We start from the raw sequence: 19,114 nt of genomic DNA on the forward strand, positions 1-19,114 counted from the left end.
TACTACATAATTTGGACCTTGTTGTTACTTTTGCATGCAACATCCAGATCGGTCAACACATTTGCGCCACCGTAACGGCAGCTGGAAAATGACACTCTTGCAGAAGTCCGTTTTGGGTTCCGGCGAACCTCATCCTTCAACTCGTCATCGTTGTGAAATTTGGTACCCCGAATGCTGTTCTTCAACGGAGGAAACAAGTACAAGTCGGATGGGGCTAGGTCTGTGCTGTAGGGAGGGTAGTGCAAGCACATCTTTTCAATTTTCCGTACTGTGCGCCCAGCCATATTGGATCGGTGTTGTCATGTTGCAAAATGACATTGTGCTTGGGATAACCAAGAGTCTTTATGATGTCTTATATAGCATTGTGTCCTATGTTCAGGTAATGTGCAATTTCTCGTACAGCTATCCTCCTGTTACTTTGGATAAGATCGTCAATCCAGTCCGTGTTGTTGCACGTGGAAGCTGTTTGCGGTCTTCCACTACGAGGCTTATCAACAATGTCTGCGTTACCCTCTCTAAAATGTTTCGCCAATCTTTTCACTGTACTGCAACCCATGCAGGCATCTCCATAAAAGTTCAGTAATGAATTTCTGCAGCTCCAACGTTTTCACTAACAAGAAATTCCACGATAGCACGTTGACGAAACGAACTCTCTGTGGACGCCATATTTATCTTACGACAGCAACTGACAGCAAAAGTGCGCATGCCATAACATGTGGTTCATGCAGTGGACAACAGATGGAACAATCTGTCATACATGTGGTTTCAACCGAAATGGTCAAGACCTGAGAGTAATAGAACAAGGCTCACAACTTTCAGTACGTGACTTGTGAGTCCATGTAGATCAGCATGCTAAAATGCAGCAAACTTGTGCAACCCTACATTCAGAAATATACTAGATAAGATACGGTCTTTGACATTTAACTCTACGTAAGCTCATTTTAGTGAAATGTTGATTTCCTCGTATCTACAATAGCAGCTACCATACCTATAAACAAAATTATTCGGCGAGCTGCTGCATCTATCGCAACGTCCCTATTTCTCGGAAACTAGAGATCCTGCCAAAGTTTTGTCGAAGTTTGTTTTTAAGTGCACTTTAAGTCCCGCGCCGTGGCCGTGTGGTCTAGCGTCATGCTTTGGGCTCCGGCTACGGGACGCGCGCAGGTTCGAGTCTCCTGAGGGAAACGTGATAACTTTTCTCCTGCGATTTCGGCCTGTGTATGCAACTGGTGATGACCCACCATCGTGAGGAAATTGGTGAGATACGAATGAGTAGCGTAACCCGGTCGTGGAAACCTACAACAACGACTGGGGGTTCGTCGTGCTAACCACACGTTACCACGTAACTGGTTGGATGATCCCCAACCTCGGGTGAGTGAGTGAGTAGGATCAGGTGGGAGTGAGGCCGACAGTCGGTAGGTAAGCCCGGACCCTCAATGAGCTGTTGTGAATTTACGAAGACGGGGATGAGTGATGATATGATGAAATTGAAGAATGGACACTTACAAACATCCATGCACATGCCGGGATTCGAACCCGGGACCTCTGGCGTCGTAGCGCGATGTGCTAACCATTCCGCCACGGGGCCGGCATTTATTATTATTAATATTTTATTAAGTGAGCTAAGGTAGGTTCGTCGGGACTGGACCTATAGCTTAGAGTAGGATATGAACCAATGTGCAGGAGAATCAAAGCCAGGACAGCGATACCTACGACATCAGGGATGCCCACTAGGAAACATGCAGAAATAAAAATTAAGTAGACTGAACAGGTCAACAAGGATTTCTCGGTGCAATATTTATTACCTCTATTTATCCACATATCTCCACTTGTCAGACGTCCGTGTTGTGGCATCAACTATCCGGACACTTGAACTATGAAAATTCGTAATGGAACTGAAAGAGCAAGTTCTAAACTTCTATCTGGTAAACGCTGTACACTCTCTCCAACGAACGCTTCTTGATCTTCAAGATGGTAGTAATGTCGCAACGAAGCCTATTGAAATGGTAACGTTGTGATTGGTGAATGATGCCACTACGATTTGGGGTTCAACTTTCGCAAACAGAGCTGAGGCCACTTGTAATTTTCTCCATACCCAGGGCATGCCTGAATTTGAAATAAGATGCATTCTTAATCATATTTGTAAAATTGTTATTGGCCCTGGGGAATCATACGATCCTGTTTCTGTTTTCTACTCGTCGATGTGAGATATTTAAGGTCTTGTATCCTAGTCAGATTTTTTTCGGTATGCCAGAGTTTATCCTTCATGACTCATTTGTATACTCAACATCTCTCTACCTCTAATACTCGGGGTGGACCGGAACAGTAGCTAGATATTTCTACCCTGGCTCAAGGGACGAAAAATTCGAAGCCCCCTGTGCCCCATTTTGCGTCTTTTCGCTTGCTTGGGGCAAAGGTTATTCTCCCGACATTTTAAGAAATTCAAAGCAGAATCTATACTAGTTCTGTCTCAAACTCGCTTACCAACACAAAATTATTCTACGACGAAAAGTTCACATTTAGGATTATTCTGCAGTATATAGAGAAGAGTTATCACGGTATGTAGAGAATCGTTAATGTAATATTATTTGCCGCAGACAGTACTGCAAAAATGATGCATTCAATATAATAAAACACCAGGACGAAGGATTATTTTATAATTTACATTATTAATCAATACAGAGAATATATTTATGCATCATAATGCAACTCTAGCATGTGCTTTCATAATGAGTTCATCAAAGCGCCAAAGCGTAGTTACCGTTTTTGTCCTTTTTTTCCATTGCAAAAACAACAGTTTATCTGTGATCTGGCTAATGCCTATGTTTTGTTGTTACTGTTGCCACCTAGTAGAGGACGTTAGCAGCTTGCGTCTTGCGTCTTGTGTGAATGAGGGTTGTTCATCTAATTGTTAGCATGTTCTTTACGCTGTTGCTGCGCGGGAATTTGCTAGGGAAAATGGTACGAAGGAACGTGTGTCAGAACTTTAAGTCAGATAAGTTAGTGAAGACAACCTAGGGAAGACGATAAGCCTACGGTCATTTTTCTACATTTACAAAGAGGCGTCGCAAATTCCCCGTGGCCGATGCAATTTTTTTATTATTATTTCCTTTGACGTTAATGTCCGGTGTGTTGGAGCGCCGTGAAATTTGAGGAACGCAAATACCTTAAAGCATTATGGGGTCAGGGAGGGAAATTTATAACCCGGTGAAATCAGCTCTTCTCGTTTATTCACTAATTTATTCGTTCGTAAAGTATTCTCTCGCGAGGACTCGTTTATCACCTCAACGTTTACGCTCCGCCTGTTTGCTGCAACTCCTGCGAACTATGCATATAACAAATATATTACGAGCCAGCCTTCACTAAAACAATGGACTTGTGATTCTCGCACGGAGCGAAACAGAAGCCAATATTTATTTTTCAAACAATGCACTGACGTGGCTGAAGAACTGTGCAGGGTCATTGTAAATATTTTCTACAGTTTGTGAACTGAATATTTCTGTCTCTCATTTCATGGACGAACCGAAAGACCGAGAGGTTCACTCACTCTCACTCTCTCTCTCTCTCTCTCTCTCTCTCTCTCTCTCTCTCTCTCTCTCTCTCTTTCTCTCTCTCTCTCTCTCTCTCTCTCTCTCACACACACACACACACATACACACACACACACACACACACATAGGTATATTTTGGACTGTGTGACATTTTTCAAACCCCATATTTAGCCCTTGGAACCACTCTTAATTAGCCCTTTCTTAATTGAAGAATGAGCGCGGCATATTCAAGTCGTATTTTCTACATATTTTTTTGAAGGTAAATATTTGTCAAAACATGTTTATAAAACGTAAAAAAGAAGCAGTCCACAGTACTAATAGAATAAAAATATTGGATCTGCTTGGCTGTTATTGGCAAATACTAAGTACGCTTGCTGTTTGATTGGATGCCATGATTAGCATGATTGCTTCATGACGATGAAACCAAAGGGTCTAGAAAGTGGTGCTTCGATGAAATTCGTTAAAGGTATTATCCCAGCATTTATCAGGAGTACATAAGCTATTCATAAGATAGGATACGCCGTCTCGGTGACCTAGCAGTTGCCTTGTAATCAAGGGGTCCCGAGTTCGATAGCCGGGGAATCCCACTTTAAAATGTAGGTCCAGTCACGATTAGCCTTACTGTGTATTGCATGAGGATCGAGACATGTCTGTAAGTGAGGCAATATAAAAAATAATAAAGTTTTTTTTTTTAATTTGCAGTGCATGAAATCGACAGTGCAGTGCTCTCTTTTCTGGGAAGAAATGTTCTGGAACTCTTCAGATTAGTTTGTTATTGATTTGGCTTGCTATTGTGTTCATCAAAATAAGTCATAGGTTCAAGAGGGGTCACTTAACTGTCCTCGGAATAAGGAAAAATGAGCACATCTCCTCCTACCTCCCATTTATTTATAACTCTTTTGTCCCTTTCTTTCCTTGTGTCATCTGTCTAGCCTTCGACCTTTTCTAAGATTTAGTACCTATTGATCTGTGTTTACTTTCTCTCTTCCAGACCATTTCTTTTTCTAGGTTTCCCTTCACATTTTCTGTCAGTTTCTTCTTTTTTGTTTCTCTATCGATCTTCTGCTACTCCTCTTCCTTCTCTGTCTCTCTTCCCCCCCCTCTCTCTCTCTCCCTCCCTCTACACATGTCTGTAAATAAAGTAAAAGAATACAAAAAGAGTAATTCTCAATTTGTAGTGCATGAAAATCAAAACGTCCGTAAATAAAGTTTTTTTAAAAAAGAAATAGAAAAATAGGGGTTTTCAGTTTGTAGTGCCTGAAAATCGGGATATGTCTGTAAATGATGAGGAATTAGAGGAATTAATAGGGCTTTGGCTATCGCGAAGGGCTCCCCGTCCGCCCTTTGAAAACAGCTTCCTCTGGACTATGATTACCTTCCTTTATGCCTCCCTGCGAGACAATTGGGTGGAGACGTGAGGATTTCCCATCTGGAGCGCTGGTCATGTTACGCCTTTGTTCGCGGAAGGAACCGAACCGCGAGGTTTTCAAAAGGACGGGATGAAGGGAACCCAAATTGATCCACGAGCTGCAATTCCTGAGACACCGGAAATTGAATTGCCATCACTTGCGACGACGTTTGCTTGGTGCCAATTTGCTTCCGTTGGCTTTCAAAGCCTTACCCACTTGATGCTGAGGGATTGTGGGGAATGCCATTAGCTGGAGTGAAATTTAACTGTAAAAAATTAGATTTTGAGGATAATTTAACAATGGTATTAGGTTCCGATTAATATTTAAAAATAGAAATTTAGATAAGTTTAACAATTATATTTATATAACAAATTAGATTTAGGCAAATGTAACTATAAAATTAGATTCTGGAGGAACTTTAACTATACAAATTAGATTGATGGAAATTTAACAATAAATTAGACTTAACTAAAATAGCAGGTTATCTGTAAAACATAAGTTAAAATATGTCCACACTCACAGGGACGATTCTCACACTAAAAAGACAATGAAAAGCAGCCTTAAAAATGGAATCCTTCTTATTTCGCCAAAATTCTAAAAAAAACTAAAACGTAGAACTTCATTTTGCGTAACATGTTGACACTTCTTTCTTTATTGGAAGTTTGTTCAAACACAATACATTTCTGTTCTTTCAAATAGTGTTGATCGGGTTAGTAACAACTAGGATAAGTTGTTTCTCATCTCACGAATTCGACCTTCGTGTCAGAGTGGTTAGCGCAGAGTGCTACGACGCCAGGGGTCCCGGGTTGGAATCCTGACCTTAGCATGGATGTTCTTTGTGAGTGTCCCTTCATCAATTTCATCATATCATCACTCATCCTCATCTTCCTGATTAGCCAAAAATGGCAGAAATGCAAAGTAAAATAAAACATCAATCAATCAATCATCTCATGAATGCTATAAAAGCCAAAAAAATGTGTAATAACAAGTGGCACAACCAGGAACACCAATATATGGTCCAGCTCTTAAATTTTGAAAAAAAATCATAGGCCCCCTGATGGCGCAGTGGTAGCGTCGTCGCCTTGTAATCAAGGATTCCCAGGTTCGATACCCGGCGGAGGCACATAGTGGTTCGGATCCCACTTTAAACTGTAGGTCCAATCTCGATTAGCCTTACTGTTCGTAAAGTGAACTTAAAACACCAAGTTAATTAATCAATCGATCGATCGGAAAAAAAAATCATTATTGGTCCGTGAACAGAGAACAGAGGTCCAAAGCCCTGTCGGAAATTTCATCCTTCCGTATATGCAACCTGCCTACTTGAAATGTCAGTTTGGTTACCTACTTGTAAGGATACATGTTCTACCAAGAACGCTGACAAGGTGTTCCTAAGGCGCATCTCTCGGGTTTTCAAGGTCTCTGAATGAACCAGTCAATGCATTGAAAATCAGAACAAGCACTTTCAAGCATCCTTACAGTTAAGCTCTAACTCTGGCTGTCGCCTTGGCCGGCATCAACTATCATAACTAAAGAAAACGTCCAGATCTACGAAGGTGAAATTTGGTGAGATTTAATCATATAATAGCACCTCGAACAGACCACATGAATTGTAATGGTCATTTACTGTACTCACTTTTGCAATTCTATTTATGTGCCTATATTATCTGTACTCATCAGTTAGAAGTGGCGTTACAGTCAAAAATATCAGAAGAAGGTTCATCTCCCCCCTACCACCAAATTACCTTGGACTTTCCAGTGACTTTACAATATTTTAATTCTCCGCGGTATTTTGTACTCTCTTTCTCATTTTGCTTTCGATCTAAATCCATGAACTTGTGGTTCCTGTTGATAATCGATTATTTGGTTCGATATGCTGTGGTGTACTCAGGAATACGCACCACACATGAGGGCTACTTCTGACCACATCTCCACCAACGGATTCCTGCGGCACATCCGAGCAGTTGTGGAGTAGATGGGTGGGTGTAGCATGTTTGCCGCCGGTACGATCATATAAACTGACGTATGGAGCAGCCATGTGGTCAGGCAACTACTGATATTAGCATTCCGGAGCTCCAGAAGCTGAATTTGCCGTTTCTGGATTGAATGCAACAATTGCATTCAAGATGTCAGCATTTGTACACGAGACGATATTATGTTGTTTTTTTTTCACTTCGAACCTGTGATACTTTTAGGCCGAATAGCTATGAAAAAAGTACATTATTAGGCTAACATATCCTACTCATAAATGATGATCGTCATGTACTGCCAGATACCTTTTAGGTATGGCCTGCCAAAGAAATATAAAGTAAGACTTCTAATTCTGGGTTAGATATAGATGTATCATAGATTCTGTCCCGTACCTATTTTATCTGTTCGTAATTTATTCTCATCATCGCTCTTAACCTGAAAGGTAGTAAAGGATAACTATGTAAAATAACCTAATACAAATAAGAAAGTGTCAATTATTGGCAGCGAATCAACAAAGGTAGGGTTAAAATATCATCATTGAAGGACGCGTCTCATTCTCGATTCAGAAGAAACCTTTGTTCATGTTTTATCCATTGCTTTGCTTTGAACCCATCCATTTATGGTAATAAGTGTGTATGTATCCAACCTAAACAATTGTCCTATATTCAATTTCATCTTTTAGCACAAGAAAATTAGCTTATTTCTTGAGCATCTGCTTCGTGCTGATGGCGTGCTCCCTCATGAACAGCTGCTCATTTTTTTTCAATTGAATTGAATTGAATTGTTTTTTTAAGTCTATTTTATGCACAGATAGGCTAATCTGCACTGAAACTACAGTTTAAAGTGGGATCCAAACCACTGTGCAGTGTGCCTCCACCGGGTATCGAATCCGGGACCTTTTGATTACAAAACGACGACGTTACCAATACCATATCGAGAAGGCCAGCTGCTCATTTTTCTTCGACTATCTATAATTTCCAGTTGATCCAGGCGAATGCTTCCTCCCAGTTGTCTTCCCTTATCCTTTCATCGTGTTCCCATCCAGGTTAACCTAATCGTACAGAAAGCTGTGCTAATTCAGGTACTCCTGGACATTACATTACATTTTCGAATTTTTCCCTCGTTTCGAAGTACAGCGATGATATCCAAAAATTGTAAAACTTATTGTGGAGCATTCACGTGAATCTTCTTGTGATTTACTTTCTAAGTTGTATAGATGTTTGTAATGGTATCTTGGCGCTGTGAGCCTACTTTCTATCACAGATATCTAGACAAGGGCCAAAGCAAGCCACACGACGTTTCACAGGAACATTATACAAGGAAATTCTAAACAAATGTTTACAATGTGAAAAATCTGTTATTTGAAATAAGACAACTTTTCTCTTACATATTCTGAGACGGGCCAAACGTACAACGACAATTTAAAATGAGCCAACGAATGACTTCTGTCGACTCGGTAGTTACCAGCACGTACAGTGTACTAAGGAAATGGAAATATTCTTGAACCAACACACCGTGCAATTCTTCTTCTTAAAGTCCTCTACCTTTACCAGAGCAACATCCGCTACAGCATGGAGTGAACATCAGTTACATTGCAGGAAGATCTTTGCCCTCGGAGGGGTAATAGAATTTCCACAGGGCGCGCCGTGTAAGTGACAGTTTCCCGCAGGCATCAGATTAATTCCCGCCCGAAGACTATTCCTCGGGATGCTCTGCGCAGTCTGGAGAATTCGAAGTCACTCGTAGGAACAATCAATTTGCATTTGGTCGGACAGGATCCGTGGAAGTACGGAGGTTACTAATGATGTTGGTGAAACTAGCTTTCTGGAGGTGCTAAGTAAGTTAGAGCTGCGGTTACGGAAGTTGGTGCGTTAATCTCGTTACGCCTCCCGAATAATCATCGCCTTGACTTTCGTTGGAGGAGACTTATCTAGAACATTTCTCGTTCGTTTGGTCCGTATCTGTGACGCAAGTATCCTAGCTACATCAACTATGGAACTGCTGTTTATTAAGTCACTCTAATGTCAACTCTGGTCTAGTAAGACAGAGGTGCATGACGGCACGATTTGAAGAGCTAACAATTCGTCACCCAACGAACCAATGGCTTGGTATCAATCATTGTACTTGCCGTAAAATTTCGAAGGCAATGTTATTCTGAGGAGAAGTTAGCATTCTTCAAAATTCTGGAAATGTAATATTATATACACGGTGTACACAAAGTGTCTGACACATTTCAATTATTAATAAATTGGAAACTAATGAAGATGCAAATGAACTGGTGGCAATGATAGATAGATAAACTCAAGACGTTTTATGTCCTGAATCATTACACTTCTATGTGTGCTCCTTTTGTTGCACGGAGAATATTAAGACTATAATAGATTTCTCCCCACGTTCGATCAGCATGCCGACATCCATGGTGGCTATCGCGTTGTTTAATCTGGCTTTCAGTTCATCAATGTTCATCACTTTTGTAAGGTTCGTCGTGATTTTGAACGAACGCTTTCCGGGAAGATGGATTTGACTTGGTGGTCCGAACCCTTAGCCCCGATCGTCGCCTTGTAATCAAGGGGTCCCGAGTTCGATATCCGGTGGAGGCACATAGTGGTTCGGATCCCACTTTAAACTGTAGGTCCAGTCACGATTAGCCTTACTGCGCATAAAGTGGACTTCAAACACCAAATCAACCAACCAACCCTTAGCCCCGAAAGCCACACGGCACAACTCCATTGTATTGTTGTTTCTCTGGAGATGTGTGGCGGACATTGTTGTTAGGCAAACGTGCGTCAAAAGGAGCACATATATAAGTGTACTCATACAGGACATGAAACGTTTTGAGTTTATCTATCCATCATTGCCACCAGTTAATTTGTATCTTCATTAGTTTCTGATTTATTAATAATTGAAATGTGTCAGACACTTTGTGTACACCCTGTATGTACGTGTAGACACACAAAGAAACACACATGGTGTCGCAGAACATCTAGCATGTAGTTACATTGAGTGTTGATGTTGTACTCCGCAATGGATGTCAGGAGTCCAGGATTCGAATGCCGGCATGTGCATGGGTGTTATTTGTGAGTTTCTGTTCATCAATTCCATCGTATCATCACTCATCCTCATCGTTTACCCAAAATTGGAATAAAGCGACGTAAAATAAGCTAATTCAGTCTATCAGCAATGAGTGTGAAAGATCCCGATGGTCTCGCAGGTCACAAGAGCTCCTCCAGCAAGAGTGAAGGCCCAGTGTCAGCCCACTGATTAAGATCCCACTGACGCCAAAAAGTGTAATTGGCAATTGGCCCATGTACTTGTAACTCTCGCCTTGGTGATAGAGTGAGTTGATTCGTCTACACGCGATCTCGCTACCTTAGGTTCGGGATTCAAATCCCATCCTGAGCATAAATATTCCTTTGTATGGGCGATTTCATCTCGTCCATTCATATTCAGCGTCGCGATTAGCCTAAGGAGACTGTAAGGGGTGGTAAAAATAAATACACGTAGAGAGGAACAAATTGTGCGGATCGCTTTTTAAGTACGTGATTGTCTTTCGTCCTGCACACTAAATACGATGTGATATACGTCAGACAAAAACTTTAGAAATGGAATTTAATGGGTGGGAATTAGACTTAGGTGGGCAGGCCATGTGGCACGAATGGGAGAGGAAAGAGGAGTTTCCAAGATTCTTGGTGGGAAGCCTGATGGTAAGAGACCAACAGGAAGGCCAATACGAAAATGGAGAGAGAACGTTGAGATGGACCTAAAGGGAATCTGTAGAGATGGAGAAGAGTGGATGGATCTTGCTCAGGATAGGGACAGATGGAAGGCCTGTGTTGCTGCAGCCATAAATCTTCGGGTTTAAGAAGCTAGAGAGTTAGTTAATTATGGACTTTGATGGGAATTTTTTATTGCATTCCATTCAAATGTCCATTCCCTCACCCTCTTCACAGTTCCGCGTTAGGGTAGAATTCCCACAAAAATCTTTCCTCCCTCAGATTCCTATTCACGAAAAACACCATCCCCTACACACACACCGAGGTAAGTATGTAAAATGAATGTTTTTACAAAGATATTTTATGATGCCAGTACGAATTTCAAATACACATGATGAATAAAAAAAAAATCTGAAATAGTAACAATAAACAAAGTTTATAGCTTTAAAACTAAATGTGCATACAAATAAATCACTTTACATGAGGTTTTGTTGCCACAACTCACTTCGTCGTCATTGGGCGTTACAGAAAAATTCAAGCCGCCCTCCGTGGCGCAATGGTCAGCATAACGCGCTATAAAGCCATAGCCAGAAGTCCCAGGTTAGAATCCTAGATAAGAATGTTTCAACTACTTCACCAGATCATCACATCCGCGTTGTCTCGATCAACTCTGGAGGTAGAAAAGAGACGAAAGAGCAAGATAGAAAAATTGATACTGTACAGATTACCTACACTCAGTGTGCAGTTTGTGTGTGCAGATTTATTTTCTAGACCTTCAGGCTTGATTGTAGCATATTTCTCCATGCAAATTATTCATGGATCCTTATCTACATAACATACAAGTAGCATGAAATCACAGGCAAATTTAATTTAAAATTGAAAGAATGGTGATGTAGTTATCTCTTGTCTATTTTCTTTATCAAGAGATAAGTAAGGATCGAAAAGGAGGACCACCACGCTCTCCATATTTGAATCTGAAGCGTAAACATGCATAAACATTAGCCTACGCCGCAGGATTTCAGTTCAGCACAGCTTGATATTTACTCTTGCCTTCCAGCTGCTTAGAGCATCAAACTTTGCATCTTTTTATCCCCTCGAACCCTTTCAAATCATTTGAATACGATAGCAGCCATCGCTCCGTAACACCTGGTGTGATAGTTGTCTCTTCTTTTCGACATGAACTCGTTAAATTTTCCTGGAAGTCCTTTCCCTTTTTTTCCCTTCCCTCAGATATCATACACAGTGATCTTCACTGACAGCTTTTAGAGAAGTAGAGAAACGTTGATAATGTTCTCTCGGCCATGACACGAATCTAACAAACACAAGAGCTCTTTCAAATGATCTAAGAAAGTTTGTAAACAAGTCCATGTTTTTCATTTCTCTTAGTTCTCAGAGCCGCCAATTGAAGTTCATTGCTTGTTCGAATGTAACTAATACTTGGGTATTGGAGAATTAGCCAAAAAAAATTGCAGCCCTTACTGCTACATGCGTGTAAAACTATATATTCTTAAACTATCGAATTATATTTTAATATATCTAAACGTAGACTTTTACGGTATTTTACAAATGAAGAAGGATGTTCCTCCGAAACTTGATTTGGAGGTGTCAGTCTCACTCTTGTAACCATCAGAGGTAGTTTTATCAGTTATATCAGAAACGTTACTACTTGAATACTATTGTTGTTAGTGTTGTTGTTTCAAGTCTACTTTATACACAGAAAGGGTAATCTGGACTGGACCTACAATTTAAAGTGGAATTCGAATCCCTGTGCCATGTGCCTCCACCAGACGAATCCGGAATCCCTTGGTTACATGGCGACGACGTTACCACTAAGCGATCGGGGAGACCCATTTTTAGAAACACCAATGCCTTGGGTGAGTGGTCTAGTAGGTAGGGCATTTGACTTCCACGCAGGAGACCCGGGTTTGATTTCCGAGGTGGGTGATCTAAGATCGGAATTCTTCCGGCCTTCTCCCCACATAAAACGGTTCTGGGGCTCACACAGGCTCAAATCAATGGGTACCTGGGGACAACCTTTGAGGGTAAAGGCGGCCGAAGTGTGATGCTGATCCCATCTCCTCCAAAATGACCGAGATCGAGAATATGTGGAGCCCTACCCCAACATCCCCTACATTTGCCTTCAAGGCACGATTCACAGGCAAATTTAATTTAAAATTGAAAGAATGGTGATGTAGTTATCTCTTGTCTATTTTCTTTATCAAGATATAAGTATGGATCGAAAAGGAGGACCAACATTTTGGTCACCACGTTCTCCATATTCGAATCTGAAGCGTAAACATGCATAAACATTAGCCTACGCAGGATTTCAGTTCAGCACAGCGTGATATTTACTCTTGCCTTCCAGCTGCTTAGAGCTATATGAACGTTGAACTACTTTTTTTACTTACCCATTCCCAAGCCGGGATTCTAACCTGGGACCCCTGGGGTTTCAAGACTACTAGAAGAAAAGGCTGGGGTCAGACACGCCTCTTTTCGCGACTGGCGTGGGTGTGACGTCATCGGCGGAAGAAACCCAGATGAGCCTTTATCCCATACGGAAAGAAACGTGTAAAGGCTGATCTGTTTTGTTCTTTTCGCTCCTTCGTTTCGGTTAATTATAACAATTTCAAATATAATATAGGCCTACACACATCCCTACTTACAATAATGTGCATAATGGTGAAGTATCGGGCTTGAGTGTGTGAAGTGCATACATACCGTAAAATCAAATCTTCGCTGCATGGTTTATAAAGAAGAAAAACAGACTCTCGATATAAACTTGTAAATTTCAACCACGAAGGAAATAATGATTTACTTGATATTTGAGGGCAACTGTAAATTAAATTACGTTCTTTTTTAAACCTGAAAATAATAAACATCCTATTAGCATAATGTTTCGATCTTAAATAAACGGACGGATTTCGGTTTCTTACTTGGCTAGAATTATGAATCATGACTTGTCTTCAGTTGGATGCAAGCGCAGATGTGATTCTGGGAACGTTCATGTATTTGCACTGCATTATAAAAATTGCTCAAGTTACTGTAGCCTGTATAGTTCCATGGTCCTTAATTTGTATTGAACAAAACACATGGCCAACAAAATAATTTATTAAGATCATTGCTGCCACATAACCACATAATATTGTTGTACTGAGATGTTTTAAACTGTCTAATGAAAACTTTCCCATCTCTCTTAGTTGGTTTGGTTATGCACAGTTCAAGACACGGTCTCTCATGATTAATAATCACAAGCACCAACTTTACACCATATGTTCTCGAACTGAATGGTTTTTAAAGAAGATCCCTAATCAAGTCCTTACCTGCAGCACTGCAAATCGATGGCTCGTCTGGTATGTCAACCATGGTAGAAATTGTCAATGTAGAATCATACTTTTACACCAGGTACAAAAACATGACACAAAGAACAGAAAAACAGCACAATATCACAGTAAAAAACAACACGCATCCGCAGCACCCACGCTTCTAAATTAACCTTCCTTTTCACCCTACCTGCATTGTTACATACCCTCCATATTTTCGAGTAACTGGCCACATGACGAATATGTTCAAGTACCAGCTGCGATTTCATTTCTTGTAAATAGCATACGACTGGTGATCACTGGCTAACTTCATAATGTAATTTGTTGATTACTATAAAGTTTCAAACATGAAAATCGTACCGCGTTAGGTGGTGCTACGGATTCACAGAAAATTCTGGAAGTTAGCAACACTTGTGGCCAGTGTGGACGAATTCTTTCCAACACCCTTGCCAAAGACAGATGCGGTCTTGGTGTTGCTTGCCCTCGGCTTTTTTCTTCGTAAACGGGGATGGACAGTGTCCATGCAAGAACTGCATAAGTCACTCGAAAAGCGGGGAGAAAGGCGAGCAGTCCTCTTCTTCTAACGCGGTCAGTCGTGCCGCATCGACCAGCGTCGTCAAGGGTGTAGCCGGTTTATGTTTCAAGCCAAAAGAAAAGAAAATAGAGGACTTGAAAATTCTGCAATGTAAATATCTTATAGTAAATAAATTACATTCTAATGTGTATAAAGGAATTGAAAAACACGAACTTAAGATATCAAAAGTGTTTTAAAAAACAACGCAAGCGGCGCTTGCCCCACCTTTCCTTACTGCACGCTTCTGGTATTTATGTATATAATTCATCCAAGTTTGAGTGTTTATAAGTGTTTATTCAAGGCTAAGAAAGATAACAACAATGATGTATATATTCGTGGTTGAAGAAAGTGAACTTTATAGAAAACGTTCACCTTTACGTATAATCATTTAACTTATTACCTGTATTGTAGTGCAGTACTATAACTCAGTCAAAGTAGGGACGTTAGGCATAATAACCATGGACGGGGTGTGCTAAGGTTACCTTAAGAAATGTCAGGGGGAAAACACTAAGAATTCACTTGGAGATTTTGCACTGTTTGCAGAAAGGTTTTTGCAGAGTAATTTAATGTAGATTCGATTTTGTAGTATAAGTCCAACTCAATACACCGTTTCTTTCTCTCATTGCAGATGATTGTCTTCCATGTGGACACGCATCCCAACCACACGTCGTACCAACAGTGCGTGACGTTTAATTCATTTCCAACCGTCACCCACGAGATGACCTACAGCTTCTTCGGATTCTCCATGATGTATCTTCTACCATTGGTTGTTATTATATTTTCATACGCATCCATCGTTGCAGAAATATTTAGAAGGTCTAGAACATCGCTAAGTGGTAAGTACCAATGTGAAGAAATGTTTCAAATAGTTGCATGGCCATATCAAAATGACGAAGTATGTTGACATGAACTTAATAATAATAATAATAATAATAATTAATAAGCACATAACGTGAGATAGTTGGTAAATAATCTTAACTTTAATCAATACGATCATAATGTAATTAATGTTAACCAAACTAACTTACTAACTCCCTAGCCTTCTTAAACCCGAAGGTTCATGGCTGCAGCAACAGAGGCCTTCCATCTTTCCCTATCTTGAGCAAGTTCTATATACTATTTTCCATCCCTCCCAATTTCCCTTAGGTCCATCTCAACGTTGTCCCTCCATCTTCGTCTTGGCCTTCCTACAGGTCTCTTACCATCAGGTTTCCCAACAAGAATCCTATGAACTCCTCTTTCCTCTCCCATTCGTGCCACTTGGCCTGCCCACCTAAGTCTTCTTGATTTAATTATTCTAATAATATCTGGACATGAATACAAATTATGTAGTTCTAAATTATGTAACCTTCTCCACTCACCTGTCTCCTCATCCCTTTTAGGTCCAAAGATTTTCCTAAGGATCTTATTTTCAAATACTCTCGATTTGTGTTCCTCTTTCAATGTAAGGGACCAAGTTTCACATCCATATAATACTACAGGCAAAATTACTGTTTTGTATATTTTAACTTTTAGTTTCTTAGATATTAAACGAGAAGACAAAAGTTTATGAAGAGAGAAGTAACATGCATTTCCTGAATTAAGCCTACTTTTTATTTCCTCTTTAATATAATTTTCATTTGTTAATATTACTCCTAAGTGTTTGAATTTGGAGACTGGTTCAAACGAGTTGCTATCAATAATTAGATTTTTATTATTACCTAACACTTGGTTTCGGCCTGTAAGCATATATTTAGTTTTCTCTTTGTTAACTTCCAAACCTATATCTTTAGCAGTTTTGAAAAATATTTTAGCATTATTCTTAATTGTATTCACATGATCCCCCAGTAAGTCTACATCATCTGCATATGCTAACAACTGAGTCACACCATTTAATTTTAGTCCTTCTTTAGTTTGTTTTACCTTCCTAACAGCATATTCTAAGGCAAAATTAAAGAGCAATGGAGATAATGCATCTCCTTGTTTTAACCCATCATGAATTGTAAATTTGTCAGACATATTAATACCCACACGAATTTTACTTTCTGTTTCACTGGTGCATACTTTTATCATACTAACAAGCTTCTTAGGTATTCCAAACTCTACTAATATGTTATATAATTTATCTCTTTTTCACCGAATCATATGCTTTTTTGAAATCAATGAATAGCTGATGGACATTTTGATTATATTCCCACTTTTTTTCAAGTGTCTGTCTGATGTGAAAAATTTGATCTGTAGTTGATCTGTTACGTTTAAATCCACATTGATAATCACCTATAATTTCATTAGCATATGGGGTTAGTCTTGTTAAAAGAATGTTAGATAATATTTTATATGTTGTTGAGAGTAGAGAAATTCCACGGTAATTATTGCAGTTCATTTTATCACCCTTTTTAAACACAGGAACAATTATGGATTCTTTCCACTGTTGAGGGATTTCTTCTTTATTCCATATTAAACAAATTAATTTATGAATTTGACATATTAATGAATTTCCACCATATTTAATTAACTCAGCTGGTATTAAATCAATGCCAGGTGCTTTGTTATTCTTTAGCCTTTTAATAGCATCCTTAACTTCAATCAAGTCAGGTTCTGGAACTAAAGGTTCTGCTGTGTGGACTTCATTTACTTCTGATTTATCTCCTACATGGACATTTAAAAGGTCATTAAAGTAGTTCTTCCATCTATTCAGAATATCGTTTGGGTCAGCTAGAAAATCACCGTCTTTATCTTTTATCAAGTTTACTTTAGGTTGCCACCCCTTTCTAAACTCATTTACACTTTTATATAAATCTCTGATATTTTTATTTTTGCTGTTTGTTTCAATTTCGTTAATTTTGCTTTTCAAGTAATCTCTTTATTTACTTCTAAACGTGCGGTTAACTTCTCGCTTTATTCTATTATAATTGTTTAGATTTGTATCATCAGAATTATTTAACCACCTACGTCTAGTCTGATTTCTTATTTCTATTAGATTATGACATTCATTATCAAACCATGGCTTACTTTTTCTCGGTTTATGGTATCCTATACTTTCTTTAGCTGCTGATTCTATTGCATTACGTATGTGCTCCCAATTCTTATTTACGTCTGTTTCATTTATATTTTCAACATCATTTAAATCCTGCAAAACATCAAATCTATTTGACAGTTTAATTTGGTAATCTTTCTTAATTCTTTCATCAGTAAACTTTCCTGTATCAAATTTTATAACTTTTAGATTTTGTTGCTTATGATTTATCACTGAGAGTCTTTGTCTTAATTTAGCAATTACTAAATAATGGTCACTGGCACAGTCAGCACCTCTATGTGTACGAACGTCAATTATACTGGTATGCCTTCTCTTATCAATGAGAATATGATCTATCTGATTATGAGTTTTACCATCTGGAGAAGACCAGGTATATTTATGGATATCTTTATGTTTAAACGTGGTACTTTTCACAATTAAATTCTTTGAGGTTGCAAAAGTAATCAATCTTATACCATTATCATTACTTAATTCATGAAGACTTTCTTTACCAATCGTGGGTTTAAATGTCTCTTCTTTGCCAATCTGTGCATTACAATCACCTAACAGAATTTTCATATCATACTGAGAAAATTTATCAAAGACCTGTTCTAACTCTGTATAAAAATCATCTTTAGTATTATCATCTTTATCTTCCGTTGGTGCATGTATGTTTATTAAAATAATTTTACACCACCTACCCTGTAAAACTGCATATGATATCCTATCATTAATAAATTCTACTGTTTTAAGAGCCGAGATAATTCTATTATTTATGAAAAAGCCTGTCCCAAAATTATGATTTTCAGTACCACCATAGAAAAAAGTATAATTTTTAGTTTTACAATTCCCTTCTCCTGGCCACCTAACTTCCTGGACAGCTACTACATCTAATTTATACTTAACTATCTCATTAACTGTACACTGAAATGCCCCAGGCCGGTAAAGGCTCAGAACATTCCAGGTGCCTAATTTAATATTCTTAATCCTAACGTAGATCTTATCCTTAGTCCAGGGACCTCCCAAAGTAGTCCCCACCCGGAGATCCGAACGGGGGACTATTTTACCTCCGGAATATTTTACCTTGGGAACATCCATGGCCTTATATTGCTGTTTCTTGACATTTTTTTTTTACAGTGCAGAGTTGTCAGCTTTACGCCTAACCTCCAATATGAATGGAGGAACTACTATACAAGACAAACACAAACACATTAGACAGCACAATTACTACACAAGACACACACAAACACATCACAACTATAACACAATATAAACACAAACACACCACAACTACTACACAATATAAACATAAACAAACTACCCACCACGAGTACTACACAAGACAAACACAAACAAATTATACAGCACAACTACTATGCAAGACAAAACAAAATTAATGTTAACCTCATGAGCCAATTTAACACATCGGTCAAACCATACAATACCATAGCCGAATAAACAATCACTGTAACGTACGTTACCAAGATCAGTCTGTTCAAGGTAGTTGTTTACAGTTCAATGTAGTCAGAAGCGTACCCAGAATTTTAAATAGAAGAGCTCTGAACCTCGAGTCAAATTTTTATC

General features: G+C 39.1%; 1 protein-coding gene across 1 annotated transcript in view; it reads left to right on the plus strand.

Annotated features, from left to right (window-relative positions):
• Positions 1-19,114, plus strand: part of LOC145986551 (adipokinetic hormone/corazonin-related peptide receptor variant I-like) — a 237,536-nt gene that overhangs the window by 189,832 nt on the left and 28,590 nt on the right. The window contains exon 4 of the mRNA XM_083120692.1: positions 15,164-15,383. Within this exon, the coding sequence (XP_082976818.1) occupies positions 15,164-15,383 (220 nt within the window). The remainder of the gene's footprint in view (positions 1-15,163; positions 15,384-19,114) is intronic.

Source organism: Lepisma saccharinum, chromosome 1, assembly GCF_977018435.1.
Source record: "Lepisma saccharinum chromosome 1, izLepSacc3.1, whole genome shotgun sequence".
NCBI classification, from domain to species: domain Eukaryota; kingdom Metazoa; phylum Arthropoda; class Insecta; order Zygentoma; family Lepismatidae; genus Lepisma; species Lepisma saccharinum.